General features: G+C 32.2%; 1 protein-coding gene across 1 annotated transcript in view; it reads right to left on the bottom strand.

Moving 5' to 3' along the window:
- Positions 1-16,963, bottom strand: part of LOC109860052 — a gene marked incomplete at its 5' end in the record, with an annotated part of 130,685 nt that extends 113,722 nt beyond the window's left edge. The window contains 7 exons of the mRNA XM_020438899.1: positions 6,108-6,254; positions 9,799-9,929; positions 12,664-12,939; positions 14,104-14,250; positions 14,350-14,605; positions 16,334-16,520; positions 16,684-16,963. Of these exons, the coding sequence (XP_020294488.1) occupies positions 6,108-6,254; positions 9,799-9,929; positions 12,664-12,939; positions 14,104-14,250; positions 14,350-14,605; positions 16,334-16,520; positions 16,684-16,963 (1,424 nt within the window). The remainder of the gene's footprint in view (positions 1-6,107; positions 6,255-9,798; positions 9,930-12,663; positions 12,940-14,103; positions 14,251-14,349; positions 14,606-16,333; positions 16,521-16,683) is intronic.
- Between the last annotated feature and the right edge of the window lie 42 nt (positions 16,964-17,005).

Genomic DNA, 17,005 nt, shown 5'->3' with positions numbered 1-17,005 from the left:
CTTACAGTTGAACTTTACCGGTTCCAGCATAAGTTAACAGTTATTGCCCGCATAAACAAGGTCTAACTGTAAAAGACTGTTCAATGTTTGTTAACAATCTGTTATCAGGCGACAGATATGATCGCAGATAATCGCCATTTTGTTGTCTAGATGTCAAACAGACAGTCTAGTAGTCTTGCGTGCAAACAGTCCGCACATATGCACGAACAGATTTGCTTGGCGTTTGCTGGCAATCTGTCGTCAATGCGTTCAACAGATCGACCCGACTGCGGTCAACGTTTTGTCATAAACAGATGCTCATACGGTTTTGCGGACTGTTTGGTCACAATATTGCTAAAGCAGATCTGCTTGCTATCAACCATCTATTTGTTATCAATTTCACTAACATATATAGAATCATTTTGGCCGCAATAGTCTCATGTATGTGCCAACAGAGTTGTTGCGTTTTTTGTCTCTATGTGCTAACAGTTGTGGCAGCACCAAAGCATGTTTTCGTACTGTAGCGTTTCTGCACACAGTTTCTGTTGCCAAAGTCTGCGCAGTCAGAAATTGTTTGCTGGGTAGATAAACCAGGCAAGAAAAAAGTACGACCGATATCATTATCATCGTGCATAGGAAAGGTTATGAAGAGATTGGTAAACGAAAGACTAACTTGGTGGACAGAAAAGAACCAAATAATACATAAGACGCAAAGAGGATTTAAAAAAGGAAGGACATGTGCAGAAAACTTATTTGATCTTAAGACGTTTATAGACGAAAATGGAGAAAACAAATGCAGGACTCTAGCTTTTCTGGATGTGTCGGCGGCCTATGATAACGTACTGGGGCACATTTGTATAAATAAGCTAAAAGAATACAAATGACCAAAAAAGATCACAGGTTTCATACAAAAATGGTTTCAGGAAAGAGAGATGGAGTTTATCACAGGAACAGGAGACAAAATATACAGGAAAGTATAGAAAGGATTACCCTAGAGGGCAATGCTAAGCCCGGTACTATACTCAATATACACAAGAGATATAGTGAGTGAAATAGAAGAAGGAGTACAAGTAAGACAGTTTGCGGATGATGTAGCAATCTACACGAATATGAAAGATACGGAAAAGGCAAAGGAAAAGATAGGAAAAAGCGTGGAAACGGTAATGAATAAACTGAGACAGTTAGGACTGGACCTACAGCCAGAAAAGACAGCACTAATAGAATTTAGAAAACCTGAAGGAAGAAGAAAAAGAATACAATTAAAAATAAAAGACACAATAATTGAAAGCCAGAAAGAAGCAACTTTCCTAGGAATATTAATGGATGAGAAAGGAAATATGAAAGGACAAGCTAACAGAGTCAAGAAAAGGGTTCTTATGGCAAACAGAGTACTTAAAATGTGCAACAAAGTCAGCACAGGAATGGAAGTAAACACGGCCATAATAATGTACAAGAGCCTGGTAAGATCGGTTATGGACTATGCAGTATGTATATACTACCCTAGAGTGAAAAAGACAGCCTATAAAATTGAACAAGCGCAGTACGCTGGAATAAGAACAGCAATGGGGTACAGAAACAGCACCCCGACAAATGTGATGATTGGAGAAAGTAAGGTGATGTTGATGAAACACAGAGCAGAACTGTTAGCAGTCAACTTTCTAGTTAAAAAGATGGTAGTAGAAAGAGTAGAAACTAAAAGAACAATAGACAGACTAAGCAGAAGAGAAAGACAAGAATTAATGAGAAACCCAAACAAAGAAGGCAGTGTCCTATACAAAGCATGGGAAAAGCTTAAAAAGTACACAGAAGACATATGGGGGTACGAGATTTTTAAAACCGACTATGAAACATGGAATTTCAAAGTACAAAAGGAAATGGAAATAGGAACCTGGAGAAAGTTAAAAAAAATATCAGATGGAGAAATGAAAACAAGGATAAGAAATAAATACAAACGAGAAGTATGGTACCAAACGTTTGTTTATACCGATGGATCAAAGAAGAAAGAAGGTCAGTACACAGGAGCAGCGGTGATATGGCCAGAGGAAGAGTGCAATACTAGCTTTACAACACCAAAAGAACTGACAATTTACTAGAAGCAATAGCGATGCTGGAAGCATTGGTAAATGTAGAAGAGATAAATATAACAAAATACTAGGGGGAAAAAATGCAAGTGTTCATCTGCAGCGACTCAGAAAGTGTGATAAAGGCAGTAACAAACTGTGATATATCGGTGCATAAAAACCCTTATGTAGTGCAAATTAGACATAAGATAGATAAGCTAAGTAAGTTAGGAATAGAGATACTAATGGTGTGGACACCAGCACACGTGGGGGTGAAAGAAAACGAAGAGGCCGATAGACTGGCAAAAGAGGCGACAGAAGGAAGCACAACAAATAGGAAAAGATATAAAGTACCAGGAAGTGACATTAAGGAAGAAATAGTGAAAAAGCTGAGTCAGGACACGGAAAAGGAAATTATAAAGAAGGCTGAAATAAAGGGACAAAAATATTTCAGAGAATTTTTCATCAAGAGAGAAAGCCATCCATGGTTCGCCAATAGGAACGACATGAGAGAACTAACAACGTTTATAACTAGACTTAGAGCAAACCACTTTAATGTAGGGGAATCTCTAGCACGGAAAAATTATATAGACACACCAAGGTGTCAATGTGGAGCGGAGGTGGAAACTATAAACCACCTACTTTTTAGGTGCGTAAGATACGACGAACAAAGAATAGAGTTCAGAGAAACATTCGATAGACTAGGATCAAGCTACCCATTCGACATATGGAGGTGGTTGAGAGAAAAAGAGTGGAAGGCGCTGAGTGCAGCATATAAATTCTTAAGAACAGTGAACAGGATAATGTAAAAAAGTGCAAAAGTAACCAGAGGTTAGGAAAGGACAAGAGAGTGCTCGCAAAAATCGATAACTCGGTTAACGGGCACGTTAAAAATACCTCATAAAAAAAAAAAAAAAAAAAAATAGAACTTTTGCATCGGACTGTCGCGCTACAACGTCCTTAATCCGTTTTTGCAATTTCTTTTCTACTTCATAAATGTAAAGTATACAGTTTGTAGTTATTTCGTTCCACGTTGCAAACCAATTTCGTAAAAAAGGTTTATATTAGAAATGTTGCCGGAGCAAAAAAAAATTTTTTATTCGTTTTCTGAATTAATTTTTTATCATACATTTATCATAAATTGAAAATTTATAGTCTGTAGTTATTTCGTGCCAAGTTTTAAACGAGTTTATTAAATAAAGTTATATCGGAGATATTGCCGGCGCGGAATCACTAGCCGCGAAAAACATTGTCGAAGTGATCGATACTATCGAATGTGTTGCCGGCGAAAACAATTTTTCAATAATATTACAAAATACAAAATGTATGATATCTCGAAAAACTTACCTTTTTAAAAAAAAGGTAAGAACAGACGCTAAGTACATGCACAACACGTATTGAATTTAAATAATAAATTAAAACTTGATNTAATGCTACAAAAAATTCTTTTTCTCTGTATTGTAAACTACAAACAATTATTTTTTTTTTTAAATCTGTTTTACGAGAAAAGTGATATCAAAAAGTAACACTTAAGTAAACTTTTGTTTGTTTTATAATTATAATATACTACAAATTTATCTACAAAATGTATTCTACAAAAAACGTGATATATATTATAATAATAATAAAGTAGTTACGTCAATGGAACGCTTTATATATAATTATAAGATATTTGTGTAAAAAATCAGAAATTTATGTAGATTTTAAAGATCACGTTTTATATCCGAAGTACTCGGTGTTATAGATAACAAAACAATTTGTTAGTGAAAACAAGTAACCCATCAAAACTGTATTTTTCGTAATTATTTACAAAAACATTTACTAGAACACAAAAGTGTAACAAAAGGAAAAAGGATTTTTAATAAAAAATATTTAATGCAAAAAAACTTGGCGCGGCTGCACCGAAAACTAACATACGCACACTACACGCACGCACAAACTATTAACATTTTTTATTTAAATAAATTTCGAAACTTTCGTGTATCAATGTTATATGAGTTTTGTCACTAACGTATTGTTGATTTATTATACTTTCGGAACAAGTATATACTTTGTAGTATAAATTTAATGATATAAAGAAAACCTTGTTCTTTTTAATAAAACAGCTATTAAGTATCAAACTGACACAAACATTGTAAACATTTTTAGTTGAATATAATTAAAAATGTACTTTTGCTACATTTGATTGTCATTATTAAAACTTTTTTTGTTTAGAGAAACAATGTTAGTTTCTTCTTCAAGAAATACATGCTTGGTATTGTAAAATTGATGGTTTAAAGAAAACATTTTACGTTTACGACAAAAGCTACTGAGTAGCTATTAGATTGGATTGACGTACGTATAAAAAACCTTTAAATAACTTTAGATCATTATAGTTTTTGGTGCAACCGCGTCAAGTTTTTTTGCATTAAATATTTTTTATTTTGGAAACATTTGCATATGAATTTTCGACTTTTCACGCGAAAAAAGTTCATTTTACATCATCAATATTTCAGAAGCTAAGTCTATAAAAGTACAGTTTTACATAAGTTTCTATATAAGTTTGCGATTTGTTATGCAAAGCGAAGTTCAGCTTACACCAATGAGTGCTTTATTATTATTGTGTATTATTTCTCATTATTATTACTATTCTGTATGATAACTAATGTATGATTTCTCATTTGGCGCTATTATTGTATTATATGTCACTTCTTTTGTAGAACAGATTTTGTAAAAAGCAATTTTTTAAAAATATGCGTTATAATTATGATAATGCACAATAATACTGTTTTTAATACACTACTTTTTGGTTGTGGTTGGATTTTGAATTTGAAAAAAATAAAAACAAAATAATAAAATAAAGAGGAGATATAGTATTTGGGCGCGTGTACTTGGCGCCTTTTTTTACATTTGTTTAAAAAAGTAAGTTTATGATATTACATCCTAATTTTAATTTACAATAAACATCAATAAATAATAATCTTATGTATAAACCTAAATTAAAACATTATTTTTGGTAAATGTTCAGAAAAACAGACCCAGCCCCAATGACTTTGACCTTGATATATGTTGTCAAGAATATGCTCTTAAGTAACAATAAAAAGGTTTCAACCATCGCTCACTCTTCATTATAAAAAGTTATAATCTTAAAAAGTTGTATCGAGTTTACGTATACTGTTTACTTATACTGTCTAAATACACTTAAATATGCATATTTTTATACATAAAGGATTTACAAAAAAAATATTACCAGTACGTTCAATTATTTATATATAAACTTTAGAAAGAACTTTGATGAACTAAACAAGAACGCGTGAGAATTCATAGGTATGACAAGAACTAAACAGTGAAGGTGATACTTAATGTAAACATTCAAAAGAAACATTTACCTACTATGTTCGTGTTGTAAGCGTGTAGGCAGGAGGGACTACGCCCCTCTGCAAGGGGAGTGGCTCCCCCTGCCCTCGCTCGAGGAAAAATATGGAACGACTTCTGATTACATGTCGTTTTATGTTGATATGTACGTGGGTTTTAGCGACACTTAATCAGAAGTCGTTCCCTATTTTTTCTCGAAGGAGGTGCAGGAAAAAGAGTCATTCCCCCTGCAAAGGGGCGTAGCCTCCCCTTGTCTACACGCTTACAACACAAACAAAATGTACATAATGTCAGAAAATAAGAATTTATTTATGAAACTTTTTTTGTTTATAACTTTTTGACAAACAACGAGCAACGGTTAAAACTTTTCGATTATTACTCAGAGACATGTCCTTGACAACATATGTCAAGGTCAACGTCATCGGAGCTGAATCCGTTTTTCTGAACATTTATCTTATTTTCCATCTCTCTTCCCATTTTAAAAAAAAATCAACGAGCAGAAGTTTAACTATCAGAAAGTAATATTAGCCAAAGTCAGTAAAAAACCCAAATGTCTCACTCGCATAACTGACTTTTGTCCTTCGTATTAGACTTAAAATCGTTTGTTATCGTTCCAGCACTCTCACAGTTTGAGCATGAGTCAGAACGTAACAATTATAAAAAGAAAGTAATTAAAACTTAGTTATTTTTATAGAGACATAGTTATATATTTACCTTAATGCCTTCGTGAAGAAAACAGTCCATAATCCTGACTAGATGTTGAAATGGAAGAAGTTGCAGAATCCACCAGATCCAGTCCATGTAGATTCTTTCTGCTCTCGAGCCGGAACAATGCCTCGTTAAATGAACAGCAGCTGATTTCTTTAAAAAATGATAAATTAAACAAAATTACATATATATATATATATGTGCGTGCGTGCGTGCGTGCGTGCGTGCGTGCGTGTGTGTGTGTGTGTGTGTGTGTGTACATACATATATATGTTATATACATATACAGAGTGATTCAGAACAACCCGTTATCTTTGAAAATACATATTCTTGACTAAATTCTAAGACAACTTTTTATTTTGCAAAATTTTGTCTGAAGCTTACTTTGTAAGGTATTAAAAATAGATAATAAAAATAGTTGACTTACCACGAGTTGAATATAAGAGGTAGGCAAGGTTAGCGCAACTTACCGTCAGACGCGGGCGATTACGCGTGATGCCTGACGCAATCAGCTGATCGCTATACACTGTTTCTGTCTGTCTGTCTCTCTCTCTCTCTTTCTCTCTCTCTCTCTCATTTATTTATTTATTTGTTAGTAATTTGTATCATTTAATCCGTGCATCACATAAATCACTGTCAATCACGGTGAGGTGCGCCGCCTCTGCCTACCTCTTGTATCCGACTCGTGGTAAGTCGCCTATTTTTATTAATAACTTACAAAGTAAGCTTCAGACAAAATTTTGTCAAATAAAAAGTTGTCCTAGAATTTAATCAAAAATATGTATTTTTAAGGATAACGGGTTGTTCCGAATCACCCTGTATATATTATATATCTATACTCAAAAAAAGCCAAAAAGATCTTAAAGATATCTAAAAGACAATAAAATATTTTTAAGTCGTCTTTTAGTTGGATGCTAATAAGCAATACAGTGTCAACCCACAAAAACTGAAATATTTATATAGTGTGCTTCTTTAGCTATCAAAGAATGGTTTTCAATAGTGTTTTTAAAAATTTAGATGTTTCTATCAGGGTTGGGTAGTAACGCGTTACTTGTAACGACGTTACCGTTACAGTTACTTTTTTTTGGTAACGACCCCGTAACGACGTTACTTTTTTTTATGTGTAACGAAAGCAGTAACGACGTTACATTTCTTCGATAACGAGTAACAAAATGAGGCGTTACTTTATCGTTACTTTCAAATTTATAATATTTTTCTTACATAACGGCGTCTGCAGAAAAACGCTTCAATGCGTTGTGCGCAATGCCAGTCAACATTATGCTTTTGTAGAAAAGTAGCATATTGATTGGCTATCAAGTCGGTTCTAGCCTCGCGTAACACGTCCTGTCTACAGATGCCCATAAAACAGACGCTAATCGCAGATAACATTGAATTCCAAGAAAAATTACAGACTGTTTGATTCCTTGTTTATAAATCTTCATCAGTGTACAAAACAAAACTAATTAAAATTAAAAATTATTGTAGTAAGATCATTGCGCACTTACAATGTGAAGCATTAATAATTTAATTATTTCTGTTGTACATTGATAAAGATTCAAACAAAGAGATCGAAATTTTTCGTCTGTAATTTTTCTTGGAATTTAATAAAAAGCACATACACGAACATTTTGTGGTTTTGCTCGCATCTACCGAAATTTGTCGGTTCATCATCTCACGAGTTTATTCAATTAGTATTTAATACATTTTGTTCATACAGTTTGATAATTAAAAAGTAATGTTGTGATTTATTTTATTGATTTGATATTTAACTTTAGATTTGACGTTACGTTTGAGAAAAAGGAATTAATAGTTGCTTACATCCAAACTTCAAATTGAATTGGAGAATAGGAGAAAAACGGAAACTTGCAGAGAAAGCTATTTAGAAAACGTGTTAGGGATTCAATCAAACGAAAATTCTCCAAAGAGTGATCTAAATTCCGATGAAAACGATGTCTTTTTTGTTTTCCGTCAACAAACAACACGAGATGAATCTACACAAAAAGAGTTGCAAAAATTTTTTTAATTCAAAAATTTAATTGTTGAAGCGTTACAAGATCATCCAAAACTTAAACAACTCTTTATCGAATATAATACTGCACTTCCCAGTAGTGCAGCCGTTGAACGATTATTCAGCATCGGAGGATTAGTACTAACACCACAAAAGAGTCGTTTATATGATGATACGATGGAACATCAACTTTTACTAAAAATAAACAAACTGTATTTTTAAAAATATATCTTTCAAGAAAGATAAATCTTTAAGAAATTTATCGTGATAAAATATATTTAAAAGGGTGTCTCTAAAAAAAAATCTTATCTAACTTTAAATTATTCATTTACAGGACATATATCTTATTCTGAGNAAAGAAAAACATCTGTCCATTTCAATTAAAACTCCGAAAGTAGCCATTTTTATCCTAAATGTGTGTTATATATATTACACTTATATAAATTATCTAAAATCTACTTTGAAATTATTTGTATTTAACATTTGTGCCTACTCTCTCTTCTGTATTATTAATACGTACTAAGATTATTTATATCACATATGTCATACTTAATTGTTTTTATTGTTAAATTTTATTGTTAAGTTTACATTTATGATAAAATAAAATTCTTAAATGTATCTAAAATTTTTAATATATTTTAATGTTAAAAATATATATCTTTATGTATCTTTAAAATTATAGAACTATAAATATGCTTTATACAAGTTTAAATTTATTAATAAAGTTTCTTTTTCTCTGGTGTTCTTTCTAATTGTACAATATAAAAAAATCGAATGATCTTTTATGTAATCATGTTTTAGTAACGAAAAGTAACGATTCTATACTCGTTACTTCTAAGGAACGGTAACGCGTCACTTTTTACAATCGATAACGAGTAACGGTAACGAGTTACTTTTTTCAATGGATAACGCGTAACGGTAACGCGTTACTTTTTAGAAGTAACTGTCCCAACCCTGGTTTCTATATATCAAACATTCACAAACATCTTTAAAAAAATATATACAAACATCTTATTTTTTAATCTTAAAGCGTAATTTACTCAAACTAGCGATGTGGATTGACACTGTATTGCTTATTAGCGTCCAGTTATCTTTTAGAGACATGTGGATGAAGTATCTAAGTCTATAATTTTAAAATATATCTTAAGTATCTTAAAAAATATGTAATTTAAATTCTTTTAAAATATATGTATAAATAAAATAATTTTGCTTCAAGTATAAACAAATTTTTATTGTGTCCCCACACATACATACACGCACGCACGCACGCACACACGCACACGCACACACAAATATATTGTTTGGCGTAAAACATTCTCAGAAATTTTTTACAAAACTTGTAGTTTTTTCTATTTTAAATGTGAAAAGAGTTCTGAAATAAAATATATACATTTTTTCCAAAATTGTAAAACAGAGAAAATCTTATTAATATATTATTGTCAGTATTTTAGTTATATATAGAAAAACTGTTGAAAACTTATGCACAGATGCTTTTCATATTTCTTCTAAAAATTTCTTAGAATTATTCTATTTTGTGTCAAAACTGTTTGAAATGTATATAGGAAGCATAAAGATGTTTTATTTAAAAATTCTGAGAAATGAACTAAAAATCTTCTGAGAAGTTTTTCACCAGTAATATTAAATATAAATATTTGTGTTTAAATTTTAAAATTTATAAGTGTTACGTACAACATGTTTCTTAGTAATTTGTTCTACTGTTTTCCACGTAACTTCATAGAGGAGTTTGGTTTGAGTAATAAACATTTTTTCTTTGGCTGCTACTAAAGTGGCCATACAGTGATAACATTCCTCTTCTGAAAGAACAATAGTATAAAAATATGTATAATAATACAAGAATATATACAAGAAAAACTGGTAATTATATAAAATGGACTTCCTCACCGATTTCAATGAGCTTGAAATATTTTGTTAAGGATGTTATTCCGAACAACTTTTCCCTATACATGTTACTACTGCTCGGCTTTAGTTTTCAAGTTATACACAAAAGAATTCTTTGTTTTCCAACACCGTGTCGATTTCTGAAGTAAATATGTTGTTTGTATGACACGTGTAGGCAGAAGGAGGGCGAAGCCTCTTAACCTGCCTACACGCTTACAACATTATATTGCTGAATTCTTGTTTAAAAGATTATATACTGTAATCAAAAGAGAAGCTCCGCTCCACCCCTTGCAGCACCTCCCCGTCTACACGTGTATAATACTGTGTGATACAACTAAAATATTTACTTCATAAATCGACACGGTGTAGAAAAACAAGAATTCGTTTATGAAATTTTTTTTGTGTATAATTCGAGAACTAGAGCCGAGCGACGGTAACATGTATAGGGAAAAGTTGTTCAGAATAACGTCCTTACCAACATATTTCAAGCTTATTAAAATCGGTGAGGAAGCCTACTTTATATATAATTAAACCGAAAAACTGACTTAATATAAATATTATGTCCTGATCTATGAAAGAAGAAAAGAAAGGAAGAGTTGTGATAGAACGTATAACTAGTGGCGTCGATACACTTGAAAAATGTGCAATAATAAAAGAACTACATGAAGTGTTCACACAGGTAAAATATTTTAAGTTTTTTTATAAAATTTAAACTTTTTTAAATTAAAACTATATTTAAGAAGATGCTGAACCGTCCTGTTTTATCGACGGAACAAATACGTCATTTTAGTAGGTCTAACTAATTTCATTATGTACTGTATTAAATCAAAAAGGCTTTTACAAAAATAAAGAACATAGGACCTAAAAAACACATCTCGGAGTAACACTTTGACCACTGAAAAGAACCAAAATTTACACTTTCTTACTATCACTTGATCGTATTTTTCTATTTTTAAACAATCTCTAGGCATTTTATGTATAAATATGCAGGCACTGGACCGAGAAGCGGAAAGAAAAGAATGAACTTTCACAATGTGATTTTATTGTCTAGTTACGAGAGTTCTTAGATCTTTTAATGAAGCACATACGATAGTAGGACGAATACGCACACAAGCAAACAGTCGCATATGTGTGCATATTCCCTCTACTATCAGACCGGCGAACCGAACGAGAGACAAGAAAAGAGATATACGTCTATCCTTGTATAAAGGGCACCACCTACTGGACAGTGTAGCAGCAAAGCAGCTGTTAAGCCGCTGGTTCAGCATCCTCTTAAGATATATGTAAGAATCTCTACTCTTCCATCTTGTTAGATTTAGGCCCAAACTCGGTTCTAATCTTGGCACGTGACTGTATAGTTTTATTAATTATCTCAAAAGTTATTGAGTGTTTGACCAAACAATGAGTCATAAAATTTTGTGCCATTTAAGATTTTTAAGTCACCCCCGCTCGTAACCCAAAGAGGTGGGAGGTGGATGTCATCGTGCACAAAAAATAGCTTTCATGATCCTATACAACTACTCCAAAATTCAACTTTCTATCTAGATTTGTTCAAAAAGTTATGAGAGTGTTTTCAGACTTTTGTCTCACCCTGTATGTAATGCAAATATAGCATGCTATATGAATTTTAGAATTGAAATCTCAATTCAAAAACTCATGTGTAAGATTTACACGTGATCACACATATACAGGGTGTCCCAGAATTGGTTTAACATCTCTCGTAGGCAGGTAGAAGGAATAAAACTGAGGTGAAAAGTCCTATACCATTTTGCTAGATTCGCAATAGTTACTGAGATTTTAATTAACAAAGATCCGCGAATAANTTAATCCTTCCAAAAATAAAAATTCAATCACTGCACGATACTTGATTTTTTCCATTGTAAAAATAGCTGCGACACGTCAACACTAAATGGCTTGTGAACAAATTATGATTTGACAGATTGAATTGAAACTTTACATATGTTTATAGGAAGAGTGCAGCAATATAATGAAAAAAAAATTAGGTTAGTAGCAGCGCTCTCTCTTATCGAACCGCAAAACGTATTGAACAACTTAGTATTTTTGGGAAATACTATAAAGACTCTTATGCAAACCGAAATGCAGAATCACCGGCATGACGTCATACCGGTATACGATAATACCGGTATATTTACCCATATTTACCTATATTTACCAATAATTTTTTCGGGATTTTTTAAAAGTAATATCTTAAAACTATAAGTGTTGTCATTATGTTGATAATAACACTTTTTAATAATACAATGTTTATAAAAAACTGCCGCACAGAAATTTAATATTATTTAGATTATTTTGTTTTTTTTATATAATTAAGAACAGTAACAATAATTAATATAATTAAGAAGAGTAACAAAATACACATAGACATATTTATCAATATCCAAATTTGTTAAAAATTTCTATTTTTATTAGTTCTGAGAATTAGAATATCGTCAAGAATATTATCGGATAGATTATAACGTAAGCATGATAATATATATTTCAATGATGAGAACAGTCTCTCAACACTAACCTGTGTAGGTGGGACTGCTAAAACTATTTTAGACAAAGAATATACTGCAGATATATTACTTTTTTGTTTCTGCCAAAATTCCAAAATATTTTGTTTAGAATTTAAACGAGGATAATTTGAAAAACTTTGTAACATATTCAAAATATTTATTGAAGGCATGGAATTGTCTTGACAGCGTCTTTTCTTCTCTAATTCCCTCAACATCTTTTCAACGTCATCTATTTCAGTTTCATCCTCATTTATATTGGAGGAAGTTGATGCACGTCTGTTATGCAATAATCCTTTTTCATGTTCTTCTATCATTTTTTCTTTGTACTGCCACGTACGTGTTAAATGATTTTTGGCTTGTGCATTCTGTTCTTTGTTTAATATTATATTGAACCTTGCATCCAGAAACATAGCTGTTAGAAAAACATCAATATTAAAAATTTTTGTCTCAAACTCTCATACACTTGATGAGTTTACATCGCACATCGAGAAATATACATACCTGCCAAAAAACAATCACTTTTAAACAGACGTTTTTCTCGTATTTTTATATGTCCAATTAATTTGTTTCCTAATATTGTTTTTAATTTCGTAGTTTCTAGCATACATTATGACCACGTGCGATAAAAATCTCCGATAAGAAGTTGTTCTTCTTGCAACTTCTTAGTTGCAATACGAGGTGGCGTTAAAGAACGCACAATGTTTTTAATTTCGGCCCATTTTTCAGGAGATAAATATTGATCCTTATCGTTACCATCACAACATTCTTTTAATTCTAAAGGTGCGTACTGACTTGAGCAATTTTACGCGCACGAACGATTTGCGCGCACAAATGCTTGTGCGTGGAAACTTTTATCGATGTGAACGATATTTGTTCGTGCGCGCAAAACTGTGCTCCAGTCGTTCGTCGCAGTAAGTAACGAAATGTCGTCAAGAGACATCACCATAGCAGCTGCTGTATATGTTATAATACATATTTTGCGCAAACGTAGTGTGAAAAAACAGTCTAAGCGATGGTGGGTTACAAAGCTATATAATAGCANAAAAATAAGTGGTGCTCACAACCTGCTAGCCGATTTAAAATTTCAAAAGAGCGGACAATTTTATAATTTTCTTCGAATGTCATCTAAAGATTTTGAATTTTTAATGAATACTATCGCTCCAAAAATACAGAAAATGGATACTGCATTGCGAAAAGCTGTTACCGTTACCAAAAGATTAGCTATAACTCTATGTTTTTTGGCAACGGGAGATTCGTATACAAGTCTACAATATCTGTTTAAAGTGTCAAAACAGTTGATATCTGTAATTGTTCCTGAAGTTTATGGAGCGCTTATTGAAGTCTTGAAAGAAAACATAAAGGTAAGAATGGTGACATTTATTTAATTTTTAAAAATTAATACATATTTTAATAATAATTTTAGAATTAAGACACGTTAAATTGTTATGTAATTAAAAGTAAGTACAAAGTAATAAGGAAAAAATAATTTTTTAAAATCACAATTGTTCAAAGTTATTATTTTGCATATTAAGATCCGGTATAGGTGTAGGGTAATTGGAAATTGAACTTGAAGTACTTGCAGAAAATGTTGGAGACGGTAGTAGACTGGATGTTATAACTGGATGTTGATTATCATAAGAATATGTAGAACAATAATTTGAAACTGAAATATTTTCATAATTAAAAGAAGTAGGATTAGAGTTATCGTATTTTCCCATATCAGCTACGAAAAAAATATTGTTTATAGCATGTTCAACTTGTATCCGAGTATTCTTGCTATAGCTCCTAAGTTTATTGGCTACATGTTGCGAATATATGGTACAGTCATCAGGTGGTATTTCTTTCCTTGTAGCCGATTCTTTAAGAATTTTGAATGCTTCTTCTAATTTTGCGTCATCCTTCTTATCATTTAGTTTTCTTTCCTTTAGTTTTGGTTCTGGAGTAGTGAACGGGATTTTTTCTATTGTTGAATCATTTGAGGGGTCATCATCTATTTCTTGATCGCCTAAATTNGATAGATCTTNTTGAGAATTTAAATTTGNTAGAAACGCGTCATTTTCTTGTTNTTCGTTATTCTCCTAAAAANATTCAAAAATTTTTGTATTGTAGGCTTTTTCCTAACAATTCTTATCTTTGATGAGGTGGACCTGACTGGCCAAGTGNCCCAATCAGATCCTAACACGCTTTTTGTACGTTCTAACAAAACGTCTTGTATATGCTGTACTCACACGTATACATATAAAGATCAACAGAATTCACGCGAAGTAAACAAGTTGTCGAATAGTCGAATTTGGAATAATAATTTAATAATCGGCAATATGCCTACAATATATTATTTGAGTTTTAAATAATAGTAATAATATTTTTTTTAATTCTAAATAATTATATTTTATTCAGATGCCATCAACCCAAGAAGAATGGTTAACAATTTCACGGGAATTCGAAAACAAGTGGAATTTTCCGCATTGTATAGGAGCAATGGATGGAAAACATGTGGTATTGCAAGCTCCAATGAACAGTGCAAGCGAATTTTTTAATTATAAATCATATTTCAGTATTGTATTATTTGCTGTTGTTGATGCTGATTACAATTTTATATTCGCGGACGTGGGATGTCAAGGTAGAATTTCTGATGGAGGAGTTTTGAAAAATTGCAAATTATGGAAAAAACTTACAACAAATAGTTTAAGCTTACCGGAAGAATCAAATTTGCAAGGAAGAACCAAGAAAATACCATATGTATTTCTCGGGGATGCAGCATTTGCTTTGACCGAAAATTTAATGAAGCCGTTCTTAGGAACACATCATAAACNAATTTTTTAATTATAAATCATATTTCAGTATTGTATTATTTGCTGTTGTTGATGCTGATTACAATTTTATATTCGCGGACGTGGGATGTCAAGGTAGAATTTCTGATGGAGGAGTTTTGAAAAATTGCAAATTATGGAAAAAACTTACAACAAATAGTTTAAGCTTACCGGAAGAATCAAATTTGCAAGGAAGAACCAAGAAAATACCATATGTATTTCTCGGGGATGCAGCATTTGCTTTGACCGAAAATTTAATGAAGCCGTTCTTAGGAACACATCATAAACAATCGGTTGAAAGAATATTTAACTATCGACTCAGCAGAGCACGCAGGGTAATTAAAAATGTATTTGGAATTTGTTCAGCAGTGTTCCGAGTATTACGAAAACCAATATTATTGGAACCGGAAAAAGCAAAGCTTATCGTAATGACGATAATTTGTCTCCATAATTTTTTAAGAAAGCAAAACATCACGAGATATATATACCCCTTCAACGAGATTCAATTCAGAACAGAATGGTGTATTAGTAGAAGGTAGCTGGAGGCAACAAAACGAACAAATAAATTCGTTGATTCCAATTAAAAACGTACCACGAAGATCGACATTAAACGCCAAAGAAATTCGAGATGAATTTAAAGAATAATTTGTTACAAATGGGCGTTTAGATTGGCAAGACGACTATGCTTAATTTTATTTAATTACTTAAATACGTACTTTATCTGTATCTATTGTTTTGCAGGGTTCATCTTTATCCAATAAAAAATGCATTCTTTCAAAAGCAAACCATTTCGAAAAATATATATCTTTACGAGCTGGAAAAAATAATTTATAATTTACAATTTACAATACATGTATAAAAATTATTTAGAAATAACAAAAATATACATAAATGTATATGAATACCTTTTCCTGTTCCAATACTTTTTTTACCTTTCGCTTTTTTTCTGCGAAAGGATCCTAGTAAACTACCAAGTTTTTGTTTCACTGTACCTACGTCTATTTTTATATTATTCGCAATTATTTCCCAAGCATCTAATTTTTTATTGCGATTGAAATAGAATGAATGTTTAGCATCCCACAACACTGGTAACTTCTCATATTCATCTATTAATTGTAGAGCTCTTTCATTTGACCATTCCATTTTTTGCGCACGACTTTTCCGTTCCATAAACACGTCCAGACTAAGCATCGATTCGCACAAAAATCATTTGATATACCGACAAGCGACGGATCGCGTTCGTGCGTGCTCAGAGTGTGCGTCAAAACAAAATCGACACGTCCAGACGCGAACATTTGTGCGCGCAAACCGTTCGTGCGCGTAAAAATGCTCAAGTCAGTACGCACCTTAAAAGACGCTTGAGCATATCTAGCGTTGAGTGCCACCGCGTTGGACAATCCAGAATCGGTTTTTTTTTCTTCATTGCTTTCAGTAAGCTTTTAACAACCGGCAACTGTAATTTTTTGCAGACGTTTCTCGCTTCGGATATAATTGCCGAAATTGTACTATCTCTTAGTGTGTTCGATACTGCTAATTGCAGTGTATGAGCTGCACACCGCACTGATCTGACCTGATATCTTACTTCTTCTATATTTTCTTTATTTTCTTCATTGTCCAAATTGAGTTCTTCATTTGACAATGAAAGTTCTAGCTCTTCAATATGATTTT

Source organism: Pseudomyrmex gracilis, unplaced genomic scaffold (genome assembly GCF_002006095.1).
Source record: "Pseudomyrmex gracilis isolate BER0280 unplaced genomic scaffold, ASM200609v1 scaffold_320, whole genome shotgun sequence".
Taxonomy (NCBI): domain Eukaryota; kingdom Metazoa; phylum Arthropoda; class Insecta; order Hymenoptera; family Formicidae; genus Pseudomyrmex; species Pseudomyrmex gracilis.
Note: the sequence above shows the minus strand (reverse complement) of the source record. Positions and strands in the feature narration are given on the sequence as shown.